Genomic DNA, 25,190 nt, shown 5'->3' with positions numbered 1-25,190 from the left:
CTTATTTATATGGTGGATAACGTTGATCGTTTTTTCTAATGTTGAACCATCCTTGCATCCCTGATATGAATCCCACTTGATCATGATGTATTATCTTTTGGTGTGTTGCTGGAGTCTGTTGGCTAGTATTTTGTTGAGAATTTTTGCATCTATGTTCATGAGGGATATTGGTCTATAGTTTTCTTTCTTAGTGGCATCCTTCCCTCTTTTTGGTATGAAGGTTATGCTTGCTTCATAAAATGCATTAGGAAGTTTTCCATCCTCTATATTTTGGAATAATTTGAGTAGAACTGGTGACAGTTCTTCCCTGAATGTTTGGTAGAATCCACCAGTGAAGCCATCTGGGCCTGGCTTTTTTTGGTTGGGAGCCTTTTGAAGACCTGATCAATTTCTTCTTTTGTTATTGGTCTTTTGGACAGGGTACAACTGCTCCTTAGGGTTTGTGAGGCTGTAAATCTTTACAGGAGCAGACAACCTCATCTTCCTTCCATGTACTGGCCGGTGGGTTTCAACTGCTTGCTTTGAGGTTAGCAGGCTAGTGTTAATCTCGCAGCAGTTGTTGTTATTAAGTGTCATAGAGTTGGTTCTGATTCATAGTGACTCTGCACAGGGTTTCCAAGGAGTGGCTGGTTGGTATGAACTGCCAACCTTGTAGTTAGCAGTCCAGTGCTTATCCTATAGCGCCATACCAGGACTTACAGCAGTAGGACATTATTTACTCTCTTTGTGATATTTTCCCATCCTAGATTCCTTGACACCACATATGCTGGGATTTCTTGTCTCACTTCTTGTTCCTTTTGTGCCTGGCTTCTTTGCTCCAGTTTTAAATGTTGAGCTGTCCTAAAGTTTTCTGTGTGAGCCTTTGGCTTTCTGTGCTCAGTCTGTCTCCCAGATTGTTGTTGTTAAGTGCTGTTGAGTTGGTTCCGACTTACAGGGGCCCTGTATAGAGTGTCTGAGGAGCAGCTGGTGGGTTTGAACCACTAACCTTATGGTTAGCAGTCCAGGGTTTATCCTATAGCACAGGATTCCATCTTCCAGATTAGGGCGTCAGCAAACTTTTTCTTAAAGGGCTACATAGTAAATATTTCAGGGTTAGTAGGCCACGTGGTCTTTGTCACAGCTATTCAAGTTTGTCTGTGTAGTCAGAAAGCAGCCATAATAAATGGGAGTGGGTGTGTTCCGGTAGTAGCAATTTGCTGACCCTGGTCCCAGATGATCTACCCAGTCCCATTGCTGTAAATACAGTGTGTGTTATTTAAAGATTTGTATCTTCAGTTCTGATCTCGTACTTCCAGACTTCTGTACCTAACTCCGTACCACATTACTTTTATTTTATTGTTGTTAGTGCCATTGAGTTAGTTTTGACTCATAATGACTTTGTATAGGGTTCCCAAGGAGCAGCTGGTGGGTTTGAACCACTGACCTTGTGGTTCAAACTGACGTTGCAGTCCAGCTCTTTATCCCACAGCACCACACCAGCGCTCCTGGCATTGCAAATTCCTAACAAGTCCAAAACAGAACTTTGGACTTCCCCTCTTCAAACCTGTCCTTTTCATAGTTTTCATCATTTCAGAAAAATATCACTACCTTTCATTCTGCTATGTAGCTAAAAATTTAGATGTCATCTCTAAAACAAGAACAATATCATGTTCTACTTATAATCTGTCAGCATGTTTCCTTGACCTAACTTTTAGAATATGAGGGGACTTCAAAAAAGTTTATAGACACATGGAATTGAAAGCTAATTTTCCATAAACTTTTTTAAGTTACCTGGTTTATTCCAAATTTGCCTCTTGTTTTGTTCTTCATTGCTAGCATCCTAGTGTGAGATACTTTAATCCTTCACCAGAATTACTGCAGTTGCTTTCTGATTGGCCTTTATTTCTGTTCTGGCCCATGTATAAGCTGATCCTCCCCTATCAGCAAAGTGATCTTTTTGATAACATCATTCAAACTCTGAATAAAACTCTCCAGCAACTTCCCATTGTACATGAATTGCTTTATAAACTTATTGCTTTGACCCACAGATCCCTGCTTGTGTGACTTCTTCCCTACATCTCATGGAATTCCCTTCTTCCCATTATTTTTAATATTCACAAGCTATACCGCTGGCTTTCTTTTCCTTGACTATGGTGAGAAACCTAATGCTTTTGAGAACATGAAGTATAGTGACACCTAGTAAGAGTAATGATAGCTGGGACGTATGTCTCTTTATATCTTAACAACTGAACAGAATCAGCAAATTTTTATTGTTTATAATGTAGTGTTAACCATGAGAGTAGCACCAAGGAAGGAAGCATGTTATGCAGTGAGAAAACCAGAATACAATATCACATAAGCATATACATCTTGATTAAAAGATAGAAATACAGTTGACCCTTGAACATTAGTGTTTGAACTACATAGGTTCGCTTACATGGGGACTTTTTTCAATAAATATATTGGAGATTTGTAACAACTTGAAGAAACCTCAGATGAGTCATGTAGCCTGGAAATATTGAAAAAGTTAGATTCGTCATAAATGCATAAAATATAGAAGGGAGTTTCAAAAGTTCATGGAAAAATTGATCAAAGCGTATGCACACAAACATGCTGTACAAGTTGTCATTTGCAGTCGAGAGAAATGTAAACACACAAAGCAGTATTGAATCTTAGTTGTGTAAAATTAATTGTCGTAGTAAGGTGTGCTGTATGATAAGCACTGGACTGCGGTTCAAACTCACCAGCATCTCCTCAGTAACCCTAAACAGGGTCAGAACTGACCTAACAACAACAGCAACAGACTGTTAAGTGCTGTCAAGTTGATTCCAACTCATAGTGACCTAGTATAGGGCTTCTGAGGAGTGGCTGGTGGATTTAAATACTGACCTTGTGGTTCAGACCCACCTTGTAGTTACAGTTAAGTGCTTGTCCTACAGCGCCACACTGTATTACTGTAATAATTTCTTGCAACCTCTTTATGCTATTGAGGTGTGCTTATGTGTTGCATTTACTTAAAGTGCCTTGCTTCCCTTTAGCAAAAGGAGTCCTGGTGTGGCACTGTAGGATAAGCACTGGACCACAGGGTTGGTTTGAACTGCAAGGTCAGTGGTTCACACTCACCAGCTGCTCCTTGGAAACCCTGTACTGGGTCGCCATGAGTTGGAACTGACTGGATAGCACTTAACAACAACAATAACAATCTGGCCCAGACGTGGATCACACAGGGGTCAAAATAGTCCTCATTATCCTAGCATTTGTGAGCATGAAAAACAAGTACTTCCAGAAACAAGTAGAGGGAGTACTTCCTTTTGTACTGTGTTGGGGAGGTGAACAAAGTGTCCGAGGACCAGAGAGGACCCAGTCCACAGTGCCCACCCGAAACAGAGGACAAGATGACAGTCCAGTAGTGAAATGATGCCCCCAATGGCCCAAGAGGATTGTCACACCAGCGAGAAAAAGAAATCTTTGAAGTCTGCCTGTTTTAATACACTGAAGAAAGAATTATTAGGAATCAGAGTAATGTTAAGAACTCCTAGAAAGTATTCAACTGAAAGCAGAGCCGAGGCCCTGAGCAAACCAAATGAGTAGGGATTGGCTAACAGAGAGAGCAGGTGAAGATCACAATTCAGGACTAGGTATTGTTGTTGTTAAGTGCTGTTGAGTCGGCTCCGACCCATAGCTACCCTGTAGAGGGTTTCCAAGGAGTACCTGGTGAGCTTGATCCTCCAACCATGCAGTTCAAACGGCTTTGCAGTCTGGTGCATTAACCCACAGCGCCACACCGGGACTCTAGAACCAGGTGTTGTTGTTGTTGTTGTTAAGTGCCGTCGAGTCGGTTCCGACCCATAGCGACCCTGTACAGGGTTTCCGAGGGTGTAAATCCTTACGGGAGTAGAAAGAACCAGGTGTAGGGCTCCCTTAACAAGTAGAAATTCTGAGATCAAAGTTTGCCAGGATAGTTCCAGAAACCCAGACTTGCGGGAAGGTAGTTGAAGGATGATAGATATGGAAGAAAACACACAGCAGCCTCAACCTCAGGAGAGGTAAGAAAGACAGAGGAGAAGACTTCCTAGTGGGTCTTAATGACTTGAAGAGGCGGAGAAGGAGGAGAGGAGAAGCATACCCAGGCAGCAAGTAGATCAGGGTTGCAGGCAAGTTCAAAAAAAGCTTGAATATAGGGGACCTTCCATCATTTGCCAAGGTATTGGCCATAAATGTCAAGCTGGAGGATAGTATTGTGATTAATATCCGACCACTCTTCTTGGTTGCTCAATTTACAGTGAGGCCAGGCCTTAACTGCAGTCAAAGATTAAGTGTATAGGCTTGAGAAACGGTCAGTCCCAGCAGCCTCAGATTCTTAAGAAAAGGCATCTCAGGGATGAAAAAGATTCATTCAGAGTGCTCTCCACCTGAATGATCTGACAGAGAGTTGGGCATCCCCAAGTCTGATGCCAGACCGAACACCAAATGTTAAGTGACATCTTACGCCAGAGCTGGTCAGGTAGCATCATTTGAAATGTAAATGGTCAGGAAGCATTCTTTGAAACTGTGCCCTGAACAGAAGGTGAAAGATTTGACTTCAGGTTTTACTGACTGAAGAAATGAAAAGTAGAACTATCACTCCGAACCTAAGAGTGTGTTTTATGTCCCAAGATGGGATGTGGCTTACCAACTGAGGTCTTCAGCTGGATGGCTGAAGAAGTGGTGCCAGGAACTGGGGACAGCAAGAGGAGAGCAAATCAGAGAGAGAGAGAGAGAGAAAGTGTCCTCGGGACAGGAACCTGCGGTTAACCAGGTACTATCTTCATTGCCCAGTGCTCCCCTGGTTGCAGGTTCCAGAAGGTGACAGAAAAGAAGGGAGATCCCCATTTGGGCCACCAAAATGTTAGATTGGATCAGAATTGTAGGGTGTGAAAGACTTTACAAGTATGGAGGTACAAAGTAGAGAACTGTATTCACTTTCCAGTGGAGGAAAGGGCTCTTTCAGAGAGTAGTGCCCGCCCTGAGGGTTGACTGTGTTGGACTTTTATGGGGTTTTCAGGAGGGAAGGCAAAGGAGTGTTTCGAACAGGTGGGATGGGAGGCAAATATACAAAATAATGATGATGCCCTCTGTACCTGTATAAATGAATTTATAATTGAGAGGTGATTTATGATATTGTCCATTTGCGTGAGCATCACAAGATGTTGTTGTGAAGTGTCATCGAGTAGATTCTGATCCATAGTGACCCTGCATAGGGTTTCCGAGGAGCGACTGGTGATCTTGAACCACCGACCTTACAGTACAAAGTGACTTTTCAGTCTGGCGCATTAACCCACAGTGCCACACCAGGATATTGGGAGGTGATTAAAGATACTGTCTATTGTTTAGCCTCCAGAAGGTCATCTATTGTCACTGAGCAGAGTTGGGAGTCACTCATCAGTGGGGCCAGCTAGTCTCCGTTCCTGAAGAACAAACTCAGCAAAACAGGCTTGGACAAAAGTTCAAGCACATCATCTGAGTCCTTTCAATTATGTTCTCAACTTCTTACATAAAATGACGTTATTTGTCATAGTTTCTGTATTTTAGTCCATTATTTGGCTTTAGGTTAGGTTTTGTGAAGTGAAGCAGGATAACTTTTAAGGAAAAGAATCTCTTAAGTATACTATGAGATAGATCACTAGAGGAATTACCTTTCACAGTCAAAGATACTCAAAAATTATATTTTGTTGTATTGCTTGTTCATCAAGTAAAGTGTGTTTGTAGACTTAGAAGCCTGACAAATTATACATTTATAACATTGCTTATGGGTATAAAGTATAATCAGATTTCTGAGTGAGAGTTAAACCATGAGGTGTTAGGAGTAGTTTCGCTCATCACATTATCTATTGCACTTAGCACTTCTCAGAAACTATATTTTTCTATCTCATCTTTTCATCCAAATTAACCAAGACAAAAGTTCTGCTTAAAATAACTTTATGAAAGTCATCTTTATAAAAGATACTTTGTAACTGTGCCTCTGGGTAATAGTCTTCCTTTCAACAACGTATCTGCATGTAAGTGCAGTAAGGAAGCATATGATTTATTGTAAGAGGTTCCTGGAAATTTAAACAGAACTCTACTTAGCAACAAGTTGTGTTAGGTTTTGTTGTTAGGTGACACTTGTGGGCTGGTAATTCATTTTATTAAATAAATACTGAATTGCTACAGTGTGGAAGATGGCTTAGGGGATAAGAGATAAGGAAGACACAGGTTCACAAGTAAGACTACATTCCAAAGAATAAGCACTGGTCTGCGAACCACAGGTCAGCGATTGAGCCAACCAGTGACTGCAAGAGAAAGATGAGGCTTTTGGCTCCCACAAAGATTTAAGGCCTCAAAAATCCTGTACAGGGTCTGTCTGTTCATTTATTAAGAGGCTTGAACAAAGTGTGCGTGTATGTATGTGTACGTGCCCCCCCCCCGGAGGCAGGATGAAGAGGTTCTGAGTGGAGAAGATAAAGGATTGAAGATAGGGAACATCACAGTAACTCTAATCTGCTGGGAATAAGTACTATATATAGAAAGATACATTCATTTCATAAAACAAATTATTTTCAACCATCAAATGTAGAAGCATCAACTGGAATGTTAATACTGAGCGTAGCAGTTTTTAATACAATGGGCATTTGGGTGTCATCGCATACAAAATTTGGGACATGCTAGGATTAAAGATGCACTCTAAAAAGATAATCTGTAGTCAGAAGGGGATGATACTAGAAAAGTTAGGAAGGCCCATTGTGTGGTGCTTGAATTTCATGAAAAGGAAGAAGACAATGGGTTGAAGTGTAGAGTGGGGGTAATGGACAAGAGAAATGTTGATGTATAAAACATAGTTGTAGAAAAAAATGATCCAGTGGAGAAGAGTATAATACTGTGAGTGAGAGTAGAGAAGATGACTGGGTGACTGGGCAGTTGTTGTTAAGTACCATTATGTTGTTGCTGGTGGTTATGTGATTTGGAGCTGGTTCTAACTCACAGCGACCCTGTATAGGGTTTCCGAGGCAGTAAATCTTTGTGGGAGCAGAAATCCTCATCTTTCTCTCGCGGAATGATTGGTAGTTTCCAACTACTGACCTTGAGGTTAGCAGCCCAACTCTAATAGTGACCTTATTTACAACAGAATGAAACACTACCCAGCCATCTTCACAGTTTATGTTTGAGCCTGTTGTTGCATCTACTGTGCCAAGCCATCTTGTTGGGGGCCTTCCTTTTATTCACCTAACATCTACTTTTCTAAGCATGATGTCCTTCTCATGTCCAAAGGATGAGAGACAAAGTCTCACCATCTCGCTTTTAAGGAGCATTCTGGCTGTACTTCTACCAATACAGGTTTGTTCTGGTAGTCCGTGGTACTTTCATTATTCTCCGACACCACAGTTAAAATGCATAGATTCTTTTGTGGTTTTCCTTGTTTGTTGTCCAATTTTTACATGCATATGTGATGATTGAAAATACAGTGGCTTGGGTCAGGCTCAACTTAGTATTCAAAACTGACATTTTTGCTCTTTAACATTTTCAAAGAGTTCTTGTGCAGCAGATTTCCCTAATGCAATCCACTATCTGATTTCTTGACTGCTGCTTCCATGAGTGTTGATAGTGGGTCCAAACAAAATGAAGTCTTTAAAAACTTCAGTCTTTTTTCCATTTAACCTGATGTTATGATAGACAAAGTCTGGCGATCTTGGCCTCCAAGGAGCACTCTGGCTGTACTTTTTCCAACACAGATCTGTTGGTTCTATGGGCAGACCATGGCACTCTCAATATCCTCCTGCAACACCACAACTCAAAAGCATAAATTCTTCTATAGTCTTCCTTATTCACTGTCTGGTTGTCGCATGCATATGAGGTTATTAAAAATACCATGGCTTGGGTCAAGTGCACCTTAGTCCTCAAGCTGACATCTTTGCTCTTCAACACTTTAAAAAGGTCTTGTGCAGCAGATTTGCCAAATGCTAATACATCATTTGATTTCTTGACTGCTGCTTCCTTGAGTGTTGATAGTTGATTCAAGAAGAATGAAGTACTTGACAACGTCAATCTTTTCTCCATTGATAAGAATGATGTTTATTGGACCAGTGGTGAAGGCTGTTCTCTTTGATCCTTATCAGTAAATGTTTTAAGTCCTCTTCATTTTCAGCAAGCAAGGTTGTATTATCTGCATATCGTAGGTTGTTAATGAGTCTTCCTCCAATCCTGATGCCACGTTTTTCTTCATATAACCCACTTCTCGAATTATTTGCTCAGCTTACAGGTTGAATACATATGGTGAAAGAATACAACATTGTCGCACACCTTTCTTAATTTTAAACCATTCAGTGTTCCCTTGTTCTGTTTGAACAACTGCCTCTTGGTCCAGGTACAGATTTCTCATGAGCACAATTAAGTGTTCTGGAATACTCATACTTCACAATGCTGTCCGTAGCTTGTCATGATCTACACAATCGAAAGCCTTTGCGTAGTCAATAAAGCACAGGTAAACATCTTTCTGATATTCTCTGCTTTCAGCCAAGATCCATTGGACATCAGCAATAATATCCCTCGTTCCATGTCCTCTTCTGAATCCGGCTTGAACCTCTGGAAGTTCTCTGTCAATGTATGCTTGCAGCCGTTTCTGTATTACCTTTAGTAAAACTTTACTCGCATGGGATATCAAAGATACTGTCCCATGATTTTCGCATTCCGTTGGTTCACCTCTCTTTGGAATGGACACAAATACGGATCTCTTCCAATCATTTGGCCAGATAGTTGTCTTCCAAATTTCTTGACAGAGATGAGTGAGTGCTGCCTCACTCTCTTGAAAGATTTCCATTTTTATTCTATCAGTTCCTGGTGCCTTGTTCTTTGCCAATTCCTTCAATGCACCTTGTACTTCCTCCTTCAGTATCATTGGCTCCTGATCATATGCTATCTCTTGAAATGGTTGATCATTTACCATTTCCTTTTGGTACGGTGACTCTTGGATTAGGAAGCACAGGATTTCTTAATTCTGCTATGAATTCCACTGGCTGTAAGCCTTCCAACTTTGTAAATATTCCTTTATGGTTCAGAGTTCTGGGACCATCCCCTGAACCTACTTGGTCCAGTATTCTGTGTTGTTGCTGACGGAGCTCCTCACTGCACTTTCACCCACTCCACCATCTTGTTTGTTCTCCCGTCCTTCACTTTTAATCAGCTGGATGCTTCACTCTGCACTCTAGTCCTCTGTGGCTATATCACTGACTCTGGGCCCAGGAGTCCCCAGGTCTTGCCATATTGCTGGCCAACCAGATCTCCACCCAGGTTCACAGCAGTGTATTGAATGTGGTTGTTGGACTTAACTCACAGCTTCATTCCTATTTTTCCCTCATTTGCCCTTATTGGTGACTAGTGTGGTCACCAGTCAGACCACATGTCTGCTTGTGTATTCCCATTGAGTCTTAGTCTTGGAAGGGAGTTTACCCGGAGGGGACCTGACCACTTGCCTTGATGCCTCTGGGCGAGTAACTTGCTTGTTCTTATAGTAATCAGTCAGATTGCCTATATTGTTTTGTATTTTTCCTGTTGGTCTTTCTTTCAAGAAGTATCTTCTGTTTTTCTAGCTGCTCCAGACTGGTCTGCGTGTCCTTTCAATTGGAGATTTCCCACCTTAGAAAATTCTGGATGGGGTTCAGGATTCCACTTATGGTCTTATGTAATGCAGAGGCTCCACAGGAATCCTCCTTCACTGGGCACATTGTAGCCCCATTTTAGGTATTCCAGTCAGTTATAGGCAGAAGATGGACTTACAAAATTTCTGTGGTGATAGTTCTGGCTATTCATTTCTCTCCCCCTCAAGTGTCTATTTTACAGTGGTACACCAGGGAAACCAAGATTGAAAAGATAGCCAAGCATCTTAACATTATTGCCCCCTTTTACCCATCCCTTACCTTTTAATTTCACTTTTCCATGAGTGTTTTGGGGGTCCTTCATACTAAATGCATGCCACACAGTTCCTTTATTTTTCTTAATTATATGATATTGATTAAAGTTTTAACGTCTCTGTGTAAAGTAAACAATTTTTAAGCTGTTTATTTGTATGCTTTTACATGGATCATAATGTGATCGAAGTCTGTGCTATAGAAAATGTACATTTTTTCCATTGCTTTTACTAAATGTGATTGGTTACCATTGTCTCTTTTTCTCTGTTTACATAATTCATGTAAGCTCCTCATAGTAGTGGGAAAAAAATACTCAAAATGATGGAGTTGTATTTAATCTACATAGTAAATCTTCTGGGAAAACAAATTAGAATGGGAATCAGGAAGATCTGGGCTCTCAACTATCAATGTAATTTATAATTTCTTGGACAAATCATTTAAGGATGTTGTTCTCAGTTTCTTAATATGTAGCAGAAAGGTAAATGATCTCTTAATATCCCTTTCTAGGTCTAAATTTCTGTCACATTCATGTTTTTCTAAGTAGTTATTCTTACCTTTTTTTTTTTTTTTTTTAACTTTAACCTAAAGCTAGACTCATGTATTAATAAGAGATTAATTATTAGCTAAGGAGCTTTGGTAGCATAGTGGTTATAAATTGGGCTGCGAACCACAAGTTCAGCAGCTCGAAACTACCAGCTGTTTTGCAGGAGAAAGACGAGGCTTTCTGCTCCCATAAAGATATACAGCCTCGGAAACCCTGTTACAGGGTCGCTATGAGTCGGATTCGACTCCACGGCACATAACCAGCCAACCAATTAGAAGTTAAGTTTTGATAAGTTTTTCTTTTAGATTCTAATTTAGGGTTAGTCATTACTGCTTAATTTGGAAGTTGTTCATTTTAGGACTTACTATTATTTTCACAACAAGCATGCATTAATGATGGAAAAGGATAATTACTTAGTTGTGGTTTACTTACTTTCTTTTCTGTTTAAGGCATTTTCAAAAGGAATAATTCCAGATTAATGGATGAAATTTTAAAACAACAGCAGGAACTTCTGGGCTTAGATTATTCCAAATATTCACCAGAGTTTGCGAATAGTAATGACAAAGATGATCAAGGTAAGATGAATATGTAACATTTACAGATATGTATTTTAGATTTCAAGGCAAAGTTTGTCTTTCATTCACCCATATTTTTCTATTTTAGTCCTTATTGTCACTAGATTAATCATCAGATTTATTAGACTTTTCTCTTTTACTCTCAATCTTGTTAAGATAATTTTTAGAAAAAGAAAATCATTACTCTCATAAATAAAAAGCAACTCAGGTGAAATAGCTCTCATAGAATCAGAATTAGGTAGAAATGTGTTCTTTGGACAATGCATTTTCTTCCATTGAGGCATACATTTTCTTCTACAATCTCACTTTTTCCCTTTTATCCTGTTACTACTGTGTTTTAACTGGGGATGACATTTTGGATATGTGGAAATTATTACCTACCTTATAGTGAAAATACATATGTCGAGAGAATTTATTCATACTTAGCAATGTACATTTGAACGTTTTGAAAAGAACGCAGCATATAAGAGGGAGCTTCAAAAGGTTCATGGAAAAATTTCATCATCTTTCAATTAAATTTTTCCACGAACTTTTTGAAGCTTCCTGATATGTACATGCACAACTATGATTTGAGGTTCTTGGATCCTTTTTGAGGCTAAGTACATTTTGATGCAGAAATTGCAAACTGTAGATTCTTGTTAACTGTGAGAAATGACTTTTGTTTTCAGTTTAGTATTTCTAAAACTGGTTGTAAAATATGTCTAGAAGAAGTTTCTCTTGTCTTCCTTTTTTAAAAAAATATTTTGTTTGTTTTTTCCTCCAGTTTTAAATTGCCAGTCATCAGTGAAGGTGCTGTCCCCAGAAGATGGAAAAGCAGATATTGTGAGAGCTGCACAGGACTTTTGCCAGTTAGTAGCCCAGCAGCAAAAGAGATCTACAGATTTGGATGTAGATATGTTAGACAGTTTACTTAGTAAGTCATATGTGTACACATGCACATGGTTTTACTATAGCCATAGGTTATAGTATCAAAGAGAACATTTAGGCTCCTTTCATAGTATAAAACCTGAATTTAAAAAAAGTCATAATAATGTGTTAGATTTAAAGAACCATATGTGAAAATAGTTTTGATAATGAAACGTCTCATCCACTCACTTGCATGAAGACTTAATAAGAAAGGAAACAACTTAAGTGGATTCTCCCCCTAACCAAACAGGTTTTGAAAATTTTTGAAAATATGGCTTCTACTTGTCTGTCTTTCTCCTCTACCTGCTTCCTTGTTTAGGAATAAGTTTGAAATGAATAGCCACTTGGGGAGAAATCTCATGGAATATCATCTTTAACCAGTCTTTTTTTTTTTTTTTTTTTTTTTAATTCTATTGTTCTGTGCAAGAAAGATGAGGCTTTCTGCTCCCGTAAAGGTTTATAGCCTCGGTAACCCTATACAGGGTCACTATGAGTCAGAACCGACTGTGAGTCGGAACCAACTCCATGGCACATAACAACAGCATTGTTATGTTAAATATGCTGCTATATTTGTCTAACTTAATATAATGTAATAGACGAAATACCAAAAAAGACAAAAGCAGTGGCTGGTACTATAGCGGTTACGAATCAGGCTGTGAACCGCAAGGTCAGCAGTTCAAAACTACCAGCTGTTCCGCGGGAGAAAGATGAGGCTTTCTGTTCCTGTAAAGATTTACAGCCTTGGAAACCCTGTACAGGGTCGCTATGAGTCGGAACCGACTCCACGGCACATAACAACAACAACAATGATGAACAAGGTCGGTGGTTCAGCTCACCAAGCTCACCAGCTGCTCCTCAGAAACCCTATAGAGGGTCGATATATTTTGGAATTGACTCAATGGCACTTAACAACAACAGAACAATGATGACATTGTCTAAACTGGGCCCTGTTGTGGCAGTGTAGAGTAAGCATTGGACTGCTAATGACAAGGTAGGTGGTTCAAACCTACCAGCTGCTCTTTAGAAACCTGTACGGAGTTGCTATGAGTCAGAATCTACTCCATGGCACTTAACAATAGCAACAACTGTATTTGCATGTATAGGATCAGCATTGAACTGCAAACCAAACGGTTGACAGTTCAGACCCACTAGTCGCTCCTCAAAAACCCGATACAAGGTCGCCATGAGTTAGAACCAGTTTGACAACACTTAACAATAACTTCAAGTATAACATTATATCTTTGTTTTTTTATCTGTTTATATAAGCTTGCTTTATAAAAGTTCTCTTTTTCTTCCTAGAACTCTTATAGAAACTTTTTCCTTTTTTGCACCGTCTTTGTCCTTTTGAGAAAACGCAATGCATCTAACAAAATCACGCCCACTTATAACATCCATAATCATAAGACTTCAGACATTCATTTACACAGTCTCCATTCATCTTATTCATGAAGTCTGCATTATCTGTTTAACTTACTCATTAACCTAATTCACGGTTTCTTTCACTTTGCCATATTTCCTATAACGGCAGAATCTGCCTTTCTCCTCTTTTCTTCATTAACTCCCAGCTTTTACTAGCTACCTATTTCTTACCCTGCCTTTCTATTTTCTACCCTGTCATTGCAAAACTGTTCTTAAGTTGAGTGAATACAGTAGACCATTGTGGGGCCTCTGGTCAGAGCTTAGTATATATGGACTGCATTCTAGATCCTGTGAAGTGCCAACCAGAGACTAACTTATAAGGACAGCCTAAAAAGTTCACACAGGGGCCCATAGGTGACCTTTCAAATTGTTTTTAGGTGGTGTCCAGTCAGTTCCGACTCATAGTGATACTGTACAAAACAGAACCAAACACTGTCATGTCCTGCACCATCCTCAGAATGGTTATTTTGCTGCTATTTTGTCATTCCATCTTGTTAGGGGTTTTCCGGTTTTTTGCTGACCATCTACTTTTCCAAGCATGACATCCTTCTCCAGGAACTGGTTCCTCCTGCCAATATGTCCAGAGTACTAGAGACAAAGTCTTGGCCATCCTGCCTTCTAAGGACTACCTGGCTTACTTCTTCCGAAACAGATTTGTTTGTTCTTTTGGCAATCTATGGTACTTTCAATAGTCTTCATCAGTACATAATTCAAATATATCAGAAGAATTTCTCTGGTCTTCCTTATTCATTTTCCAACTTTCACATGCATACGAGATTATTGAAAATACCATGCTTGGGTCAGGCACACTTTAGTCCTCAAAGTGACATCTTTGATGTTTGACACATTGAAAGAGGTCTTGTGCAGCAGATTTGCTGTAATTTGCTGTAATACAGCATGTAATGTGATTTCTTTGCTACTGCTTCCATGAGTATTGATTGCAGCTCCAAACAAAATGAAGTCTTTGACAACTACAATCTTTTCATTTATCATGGTATTATTTATTGGTCCATTAGTGAAGATTTTTGTTTTCCTTACATTGAGGTGAAATCCATACTGAAAGATGTGAGTCTTTGATCTTTATTAGTGAGTGCTTCAAGTCCTCTTCACTTTCAGCAAGCAAGGTTGTGTACTCTGCATATCACAGGTTGTTAATTAATGTTTCTCCAATCCGGATGCCGTTGTTGTTGTTAAGTGCCGTCGAGTCGGTTCCGACCCATAGCGACCCTGTACAGGGTTTCCGAGGGTATAAATCTTTACGGGAGTAGAAAGCCTGATCTTTCTCCCGTGGAGCAGCTGGTAGTTTCGAACCGCTGACCTTAAGGTTCGCAGCCCGATTCGTAACCACTACGCTACTTCTTCTTCATATAACCCAGGTTCTTGGATTATTTTTTCAGCATTCAGATTGAATAAGTATGGTAAAACCCTTAGGCACACCTTTCCTGATTTTAAACCATCCTCTTGTTCTGTTGTATCAGGTGCCTCTTGGTCTTCAGGTTTCTCATGAACACAGTAAAATGTTTTGGAATTCCCATACTTTTCAGTGCTGTCCGTGGTTTGTTATGATCACACAGTCGAAAACCTTTGCATAGTCAATAGTGCAGGTAAATATCTTTCTGGTATTCTCTGCTTTCATCCATTTGTCTTAGTTTGGAAGCTCTGGTGAAACCTGTCCACCATGGGTGATGCTGCTGGTATTTAAAATTCTGTTGGCATAGATTCCAGGATCACAGCAACACACACGTCACCACAATGTGATAAACTGACACACAAGTGGTGGATCTTTCAAGTGGCCCATGATAAATGAAACTCTACATCATTCATATGTCAACTTATTTATCTAACAGAAGCAAATACTGAATATCTCAAAAAAATTACTTTCTCACTGCAGTCAGCCCTAATTCTTCCCCACAGCCCAGCAACTCTGACTTGCTGTCTGACTAGACTCACTTCTTTTAGCTTACCTTTTCCTAGTCTTTTTTTTTTCTAGTATTTTATTGTGAATTATGTGATAGTTTACATAGGAGAACATTAGGTTTACATTCATCTTATTGTATATCATTTCATTGCCATGGTTACAATCTGTGCATCATCAACCAACCAAATGGTATACCCTGCAAGCCTGCCCCCTGGTGGTCAGTCCACAGCCCCTCTCCCTCTCTGGGTCTAGAGTCCCCAGCTACTCCATCTCTCCACATCATCATCTCTGTCTCCACCTCTGGTGGCACTACTTCTCTGGGTAGGGTTTTACACTCTGCTCTTGTTCCTTGATGGTCCCAGGGACCTCTGCTCCTGGACTGCATAGTCAATCACTCCCCTTCTTTTGCTACAAAATGTCTACCTTTACATTTCCAGTCCTCGCAGTCAGTCCTGATAACAGTTATTCACCATTGTACCACAAGAGACCTATCCCCATCTCTTTCCATCAGTTCCGCCTAGACAGATTGGATACTACTCAGTGGAGATTCTACCTTCCTCCACGCCCTCTGGATCTAGGGTCCCTCTTGAAAGCTTGTAAGCCAGTCACTTCTTGCCTTTGTAGCCACTCCCATTTTGGATAGCCAATGTCCAAGTTGCCCATCCCTTTCTACTTTGAGTATGGAGAGGGTAGGAATGATCTTCGCTGTAAAGATTTGTTTCCTCCTTTGAGCTACTGCATCCATAGGTGTAGGTCAGTTTCATCAAATTGTATCAGATTACTCTGTTTTGTTTTTTTCCCTCTTCTTCTAGTTGAGCTCTGATCATCCAGTTGTTGAAGTCAGGTCAAGTGGGTGTTTTCTGCAAGTGTGGATGTTCTTATACATATGCCCTCTCTTCTTTATCAGCTGGATGCTTCACGCTCTAATCTTCTGTGGTTGTGTCACTGACTCTGGGCCCAACAGTCCCCAGGTCTGGCCACACTGCTGACCAACCAGGTCTCTACCTGGGTTCTCAGGAGTCTATTGAACGTTGTAGGGCTTAGTTCGCAGCTTCGTTCCTATTTTTCCCTCACTTCCCCTTATCAGTGATGAATGTGGTCACCAATCAGAGTGCATGTCTGCTCGTTTATTCCCATTGAGTCTTATAGTCTTGGAAGGGGGTTTCCGTAAGGGGATCCAACAACTTGGGCAAGCAACTTACTTGTTTTTTTAGTAACAGTTGGTCTGCCTCTATTGTATTGTATTTTTCCTGTGGGTCTTTCTTTCAAGAAGTATCTTCTGTTCTTCTAGCCTCTCCAGGCTGGTCTGCTTGTACTTTCAAGTGGAAATTTCCCACCTCAGAAGATTCTGGATTCTACCTATGGTCTTATATATTGGAGAGGCTCCTCAGGAAGCCTCCTTCACTGGGCACGTTGTAACCCCATTTTAGGCATTACAATCATTTATAGGCAGAAGACAGACTTGCAAGCTTTCTATGGTGATATTTCTGGCTATTCCTTTCTCTCCCCCTCAAGTGTCTACTTTATAATGGTGTGCCAGGGAAACCAAGATTCAAAAGACAGCCAAGCATCTTAACATTATTTATCCCCTTTTGACCATTCCAACCATGTCTCGAGCCCTGTTCCAAGGTTGTGCATACATCATTATTTACCTCTGTCTTGCTTAGCCCATGCAATCTTGCCTAATTGTTCTCCCATATGCCTTGTTCTTCCATTCCCCTCCCCCTTCTTGTGTATTGCCCCCCTCCCTAGCACCCAAACTATCCTGTGTCTATTCCCTACCCTGTACTTCACATTCCCCTCCCTCCCTTCCCCCTCCCCCCCCCCCCCCCCACATCCCAGTTCTTAATAGTCTTTTAAGGGGTTCCTTAATGCTGTTAGGTAAATGATAGTAATTTTTCTACAACTGTGAATCAAAAGACTATTTTTTTCCCCTTCAATTAATTACCTTGGCTCCTGACCATAAATAAGTAGGTTTATTTCTGGGCTTTTTTCTCTTCCATTTCTCTATTCCATGTCCCATGTTAATCTTTATAATGCCATACTGTCTTGATTACTGTAGCCTTTTAATACATTCTGAAATTAGGAAGTATAAATCGTTCAGCTTTTTTTTCCCTTTCCTAAAATTGTTTTGGCTATTCAAGGTCCTTTGTATTTTCACATAAGTTTTAGAATCCCCTTGTCAGTATGTAAAAACTGCTGGGATTTTGATAGATTTTGCATTGACTGTAGATCAGTATAGGAAGAGTTGCTATTTTAACAAAATTCAAGAAGATATTACTTATTTCCATTTTTGGGGGTCTTAATTCCAACCTGTATTGGAAGAAGGACAGCCAGAAGGACACCCTTGGAAGCCAGGATGGCCAGATTTCATCTCTCATACTCCAGGCATACTGTCAGACACCCAGCAAGATGGATTGATGCCATGGCAGCCATGATGAGCACAGATGTAGCAACAATTGTGAGGTTGGCGCAGGACCAGGCAGTGTTTTGTTCTATTGTGCATAGAGTCACTTTATGTCGATACTGACATGGTGGCACCTAATAACAACAGTTTTTCTCTCAACAATGTTTGCAATTTCAGGGCATAGGGCTTCTGTTCTTTTGGTGAACATACACCTAGGTTTTTTTCTTTTTATATTAATTTAATGGTTTTTAAATTTTATTTCAGGATTGTTTGTTGATAACCAATGCCATCAAGTCATTTCTGATTTGTTGTTGTTGAGTGCCATTGAGTTGGTTCCGACTCAGAGATCCTGTATAGTTTCCACAGAGCGACTGGTAAATTTGAGCTGACAACTTTTGCATTTCAGACCAACCTTGCAGCCCAGTGCAGTATCCCACAGTGCCATATCAGGACTCCTTCTGAGTCATAGTGACTTTATACTAGAGTTTCTGAGACTGTAAATCTTTATGGCGGTGAAGGTAATGCACTGTATTGTAAAGTCAGTTTGAACCACAAGGTTGGCAGTTTGAGCTCACCAGCCACTCCTAGGAAACCCTATACAGGTTAGCTATAGGTCAGAACCAATTCTACGGCACTTAACAACAAAATAGATATGTAAATATATTTAACATTGATTATGTGTCTTATGGCCTTGCTAAAGTCACTAAATCTCTCTCTGTTTCATTGCCACCAAGTCAATTCTGACTCATAGTGACCCTGTATGGGGTTTGTTTTGCAAGGCTGTGACTATGGAATAGAAAGCCTCATCTTAACAGAAGTTAATAGTTGTAGTATTTTTGTAGATTTTAAGGGTTTTGTTGTTGATGTTTTTTGGTCTGACTTCCTGTATCAGCATAGCTTAGTTCAAACACCTTAAGCTCTTAAGGCTTCCATGGTCTATGTGGGGTTGACAGGTGCCTTCCAATTTGCTACCAGTTCTCAAGTGTTCTTGACTTTTACTTTTTACCCTGTTTCTCTCATCCCTTTCTCATCAGCCATGAATGTGTAGAGGGATTATCTCAGCCTTTATTTTTGCAGGATCTCCCTGTGACATTTCAAGTTATTAAGCTGCTTGACCCAACTGGGGTTACAACTGGGGGCTGTTGTGAGTTTTCTGCTTTCATCGCTTAAGAACTTCATCTCTTTTACCTGGCAAAACTATGGATTTTTACCATCCAGGACCGCTTTCCCCCAAACTGAATCTATCTTTTGGCAACTATCAGCAAAAGTAGTTTTTTACAGACAAGCCTATGTTGGTAGAACTGCAGTTCTCTCCAGTTGGATGGGGAGAGGGGTTAGAGTAGTTCTAGGCAGGTTGTAGACTCTTGGAGCTCTTACCTACAACTCTTTAACTAGTTGGTTTTGTCCAGTTTCACACATGTTGTTGTTTTTTAATGGAGAAGACTTGTTACTGTCCTCACACCATCATAGCCATGAATTCCTTCTTGTTATTTACTATTACTCATTTTTATTAAGGGAGCACAGTGGCTCCACAAAGTCTGTGGTTCGAGCCTCAGAAATCTATGCAGTGTCACTGTGAATCAAACTGGCAGCACTTAACATTTTTATTAAATAGGATTTCTTTTTAACAAGCAGAGGAATGTGTTTCTCTGTATAGTCTTATTTACTGCTCTACCAAGGTGAACTATTAAGGAACTTTGTTGTGGAAATAATTCTTTGCTAGTCCTGTTGAAGGGTCCCCAGTTTTCTTGCTGAACAACTAAGCCTGCAGAAGTGGTATGACAAGCAAGGTACAGGCAGAACAGAGGGCTGTTAGAAACAGAATCTGGGTGTCTCAAATTATAGTATCTTTTTTATTGTACCAGTGCTTTTCCAAACTTTACGTGTAAGCATGTGAAATGTCCTCATTCCTTTTTCCCAAGCCAAGTCTCATGTGGAATATAATCTGTGAAACAAAAAATTGATATGTGCTTGTTGAGACAGGTGTTCAGTCTCCTTTTCCTCCTTGAGGGGCCTTGGGCTCTGGAGAACACCAAAAACATTTATTTTGTTTATATATTTGTATATGGGCCTTCCTGGCTTGGTAAATATAAGAATAAAGGGCATGGGGGAGAGAAGGAGATGAAATACTTTTAAAATTCAGTTTCACTTTTGAAATTATTTCACTTTAGCCGGAATAAACAGTTAGATCCTTAGAGCAGTATCCTTCCCAATATGTGAAGAAAACACATGAGTTGACGCTTGAAAATATATAAGATGTAGGAGGTACCCACAGGACTTAGGGCAGATGCCCCTATTTAGCAGGTAATCAGTCCAGTTAATTGAACGTTTGGAAAACAATTCCACCTTTGGAAACATTACTAGCCTATATGCTATGGATTGGGGTCAGAGCGGTATGCAAACAGACAAACAGCTTTTTAGAAAAATGGATACTCAAAGCCTAAGAAGCCAATTTGGATAACAGATTTTGCCTTTGTTTAGATTAAGTAAGCATATTAAATCCATCTATGTTTCTTTATTCCCAAGGTTCAAATGGATTCCCAGATCCTGATTTAGTATTGAAGTTTGGTCCTGTGGACAGCACATTAGGTTTTCTTCCTTGGCATATCAGATTGACTGAGATTATGTAAGTAACTGAAAATGTATTAATTTGGAGCTAATTTAGTATGTTCATTGAGCCCATCAGTATTCTAGGTATGGTTGTTAAGTGCCATCAAGTCGGTTCCAACTCACAACTAGCTACCCTGTATAGGGTTTCTGAAGAGCAACTGGTGAGTTTGAACTGCTGACCTTGTAATTCAAACCGACCTCAGGGTCCTGCATTTTATCCTACAGTGCCACACCAGGAGTCCCAAAGAATTGTGATAAAGAATCCTTTTCCTATGTCTTTTACAGTACCAGTGGTAAAATAAAGATATATGTAAATGATTGAGACACCAGAGTATATGGTTGTGCAAATGTTTGGAATTGACACCAGTAACCATAGGAGATCTGACGTAAGAGACATCACTATTGGCCACAATTGTTGATTTTGTAGAGGTCTGGATTTTATCTGTGTGAAATCAGAGAAGAAGGGAGGTACAGGAGATGGATGGGAAAGCTGGATGGGGCAGGAAAAATAAACATGGTATCTTAAAGAAATAGTCACCGACTTAGGGAAAGAGAAAGACTTAGTGCTGGCTGCCAGGAGGCAGGTTTGCAGAACATGCCCTTTGATTGTTTAAATTATTATATATTCCTGAGTGTTTTTGTGTATCCCCCCACCCCCCCAAAAAAACCCCAAGCCAAACAAACAGGGAACAGAAGCAAATAACTGTTGAATGACGATGCACAGAGGGAATTGTAATCATTGCAATGAAACGATGGTGTCAAACCAATGTTCTCCCATGTGAAAACTATCACTCAATTCACAATAAAAACTTCAAAAAAGAAAGAAAGAAATAGTCACTGAACTGGCCATGTAAGAGTGGGAGAGTTCGTATTGAGTAGTTGGATGAGGTGAAATGAGATAGTTTTTAGGTGTTGAACTTTTGGAACACTTTGCATGTCAGCATAAGGAATGTGTTCGCTTGCTTGGCGAGCCAAACCACTGAGCCTGTGGATAATGTCAGAATACTTACTGGTTTGGGAAGATTGCTTTGTCAGCTGTGCACTAAGTGGAATGGATTTGGGAAAGGTTGATATCAGAAGACAGTTGAAAAGGCTGTAACGGCAATTTAAGAGAAGACATGATAAGGATTACCATAGTGAGAATGTAACTGATTATTTAGAATAGGGTTTGTCAAACTTTTTCCATAAAGGGCCAGAAAGTCAATATTTTAGAATTTTGGGCCACATTGTCTCTTGCATGTATTCCTCTCTTGCAAGTACGCAGTTCTGCTAGTGTAGCTATTCAGCATGCATGATATATCAGCAGTAGCTGTGGCTGTTCAGTGAAACATTATTACAAAGGACAGCAGTGTGTTTGAAGGAAAAGTATGTGTTTCAGAACACATAGCGCACATTCGAATGTGCTATGTAGCTCGATATTGGAAAGTTACTTAAAACATCTCTGTTTGTACGATGGACATTTGAATATGGATTGAGGATTTACATCTTAAGATGGACCTCAGATGTCTAACATAAAACAGGCTGACCCTGTGGAAACTGTGTGTGTATACATACATACATTTTATATGGAGATTTGCTCTGTATTTGTCCTTCCTCCCCCCTTCTCCCATTTGACTGTAAGCACTGTGATGGCAGGAAGTATGTCTTCTTTCATGCTGTAGAGAAGAAGTAGAAGGAGGCTGGACCCTGACAGGTCAGACAGAAGCAACCAAACAACCAGACAGCTTCTGAGGCACTCCTGGGTTGTGGCACTAAGTGATTCTTGAGGAGTGATAGGTGATGGGGCAGAATGAGAAGAGCTTTGGAAAGTAGATAGTTTGGGAGGTCGTTTGAGGAAGCTTTAGCATAGTTTTACCTAATGTGTCCCTTGAGGAAATCATTTCAGCAGAGTGAATAAGGCAGAAGGTTGACAGTATGGATTATGAGGAAATGATAAGGAAATGGAAAGCATAGGTGACATGTTTCAGAATTCTTGGCAGTCAAAGGAAAGATAAAGAGAGGAACATACTTAGAACTGCAAGGTCAGGCTGGAGATGTTTCATGGTAGTTCATTTCTTTCTTTTGGTGCGCATGACTATTGAACTTGAATGTGATTCTTGTACTTTGTCCATGTATTTGCTGCTGACAGTTTTTCCAAAGCCTTATTATAAAGCTGTATAAGTTACTTTATTTCATGTTAATTTTTGTACTTTGTCCATGTATTTGCTGCTGACAGTTTTTCCAAAGCCTCATTATAAAGCTGTATAAGTTACTTTATTTCATGTTAATTTTTGACAATTATTTCATTATTTTAAATAATAGATAGGAACCATCTGGAGGTATGTTCACTCTGACTTTAATGTGCTAGCTTCTCACTACAAGCAGGCTTCAAAAAGTTATGGAAATTAAAGATAATGGAATTTTTTCACTAACTTTTTGAAGCTTTCATTTTAATTGCTTCCCTGATCAATTGGAAATATGAGGGGACTTCAGAAAGTTTGTGGGAAAATTCCATTATCTTTAATTTACATAACTATATATTCCATTATATGTTTCCACAAACTTTTTGAAGCCCCCTTGTGTTGGTGATTTACTGATGGCACACAACATTGCTCCATATACTGTGCATCTGTGCTCTGTTTTAAGTCTGGCTTTCGTGAACAGCTCAAGCAGTACTGGCTTTACTCTCTGAGTAAAGTGAGTAAAGTGGATTTGAGCAAAATCTTTGTAAATAGATCTCTAGCTTTGCATTAATGTAGGCAAAGCCCTGGGTGGTGCAAACAGTGAAATGCTTGGCTATTAACTGAAAGATTGGCTGTTTCGACCTACCCCAGAAACACCTTGGAAGAAAGGCCTGGGAGTCTAGCTTCAAAAAGGTCACAGCCATGAAAACTCTATGGAGCTCAATTCTCCTCTGAAACACGTGGGGTCAGAATAAGCTCAGTGGCAATTGGTAACTGCTTTGACAGGTTCTAAATCTCTTAGCTGATTAGAAGTTGCTTTCTCTTTTGGATGAAATGGCAGATGACTTTTTCTTGAACCATTTCACATAATCTTTTAGTAAAAGTGTTTTGGTATGAGTTGGAATCAAGTTGAAGGCATACAACAACAGCAGCAATAGTGCTTGTAATGTCTTCTGTCCTTAACCTCTTTTTGGTTATTATCCTTTTGGAGTCCTCGGGTGGCGCTGTAGGACAAGAACTTGAACCAAAAGGTCAGAAGTTAAAGTTCAAACTCACCAGCTCCTTGGAAATCCTTTACAGGGTCTTGCTATGAGCCAGAAACGACTCGATGGCACTTAACTAATAAACAACAAAAAAAGTCTTTCTGTTTATCCCCACCAAATGACAATATATTACCTAATTCCTTTTTCTCCTCCTGTGCTTCTTTTCAGCTCTTTGCCTTCCTACCTAAACATCAGTTATGAGGACTTTTTCTCTGCTCTTCGTCAGTACGCAGCCTGTGAACAGCGTCTGGGAAAGTAGTCATTCCTGGTTGTGTAATTTGATTTCAGGCTTTTGGAGAAAAGGACCCAAATGACTCTGATGTTTACAAAGCACCTACGAAACCCTGTCCACACCCAATCCACAATCCTTATAATTTATCAACAAACACAAAAAAGTGTCTTACTTGAGAATGAGTGGGTGAGTGTGTGTGTGTGCACATGCATACACAGGCATGTGTGTATGAAAGTAAATGTGTACCCAAGGGAAGTATTGAAGAAGGAAGTACACAGAACTGCAACTTTGGACAAATAGCAGGAATGTTGAACATTTGAAATTGCAAATTGAAGGCTTCAGTCCCAACTACTTCCCTGTTTTTGTGGGGAGAGGAAGGGATCCTTAGTTCTGTTTGATTGTTATTTTGTGGGGAGAGGAGTAATTTTTGTTCAATATTTCCTAGTGACCAAACTTTACTTTTTAAGAATAATATATTGACTTTGTTGATTGGAAGCATATGAGGAATCTCCAAAAGAATGGAGTTCTGTATTGCTCGCATGTTAAAACTTGCAAGCTTTTTAGAGCAGAGGGAATTACCTGTCTTCAAATATCCGTCCATTTTCATTTCTTACTTCATTGTGGTCAAACAATGTGACTTGAGAGTATGGCTCTGGTGTCTGTTCTGGGTTGTAAATTTAAAGAGATGTCTTATTACACTGAAGTGCATAATTTCAAAAAATTGAAATACTGAATTTGGCAGTAAAAAATGGTTGAACAATTGTAATTTAAAAAGTAAAGGTAGGAAGTTTGTTAACAATAAGAACAAAAGGGTTGATTTTCTGTTTTGTTGGTGGACAATGTGCTTGGTAGTAGTCAGATTTTTAAAATGTTTTCAATAACTATTTTAATTTAAAACCAGCATTTGATGTTAGTTGCCAAGGCAACGCTTTTCCTCAAAAATCACCTCTTCCTCTTTGGAATAGCACATTTAGGGCCATGTTAATACCCGGGGTTTTTATTCAGTGAATCCTGATAGTGACTTTGCATAAAAGTTATTTAAATAGGATGTAGGTTTGTGTAAGGAGTAAAATATTACCAAAGCCTACAAAAATAAGTTAATTTTAAGTTCTCTTTTATGATAGAGAACAACACTGTTTCTGTTACTTGTAAAACAAATAAATGATTTTTGAAAGGTATTTAGTGTTTCTTCCCTCACTGTTGTTCCTTGCACAGAAACCATTCTTTATTTTTGATGAACTATTTTAAGAAAATCCTCCTGTCAATATGGAGGTGCTGGTCATTGTAAACTTGTACAGTTAAAATGGAATAGTTTAAATTCTAGGTTTCAAAAGTCTGCACAATAGCAAAGAAAACTGGAATTAGAAGCATGATCTGGAATATTTTCACATTGTGAAACTAAGAGGAATAAATGTGTTTTGACTTTGAATTATAAAACTCTATTTATGATTTTCAAAATACATTTGAAATAAAAT

At 39.6% G+C, this 25,190-nt stretch overlaps 1 protein-coding gene across 1 annotated transcript in view; it reads left to right on the top strand.

Annotated features, from left to right (window-relative positions):
* The window catches only part of NUS1 (nuclear undecaprenyl pyrophosphate synthase 1 homolog (S. cerevisiae)), a 34,309-nt gene extending 9,937 nt beyond the window's left edge, over nucleotides 1–24,372 (top strand). Inside the window, exons 2-5 of the mRNA XM_006839891.1 lie at nucleotides 10,893–11,018; nucleotides 11,782–11,931; nucleotides 20,195–20,294; nucleotides 23,652–24,372. Coding sequence (XP_006839954.1) covers nucleotides 10,893–11,018; nucleotides 11,782–11,931; nucleotides 20,195–20,294; nucleotides 23,652–23,742 — 467 coding nt within the window. The 3' untranslated portion in view covers nucleotides 23,743–24,372. The remainder of the gene's footprint in view (nucleotides 1–10,892; nucleotides 11,019–11,781; nucleotides 11,932–20,194; nucleotides 20,295–23,651) is intronic.
* The last annotated feature ends 818 nt before the right edge of the window (nucleotides 24,373–25,190 follow it).

The sequence above is a fragment of the Chrysochloris asiatica genome, unplaced genomic scaffold (genome assembly GCF_000296735.1).
Source record: "Chrysochloris asiatica unplaced genomic scaffold, ChrAsi1.0 scaffold00027, whole genome shotgun sequence".
NCBI lineage: Eukaryota > Metazoa > Chordata > Mammalia > Afrosoricida > Chrysochloridae > Chrysochloris > Chrysochloris asiatica.
The sequence above is the reverse complement of the archived record's forward strand: the minus strand, read 5'-3'. Positions and strand labels throughout refer to the sequence as shown.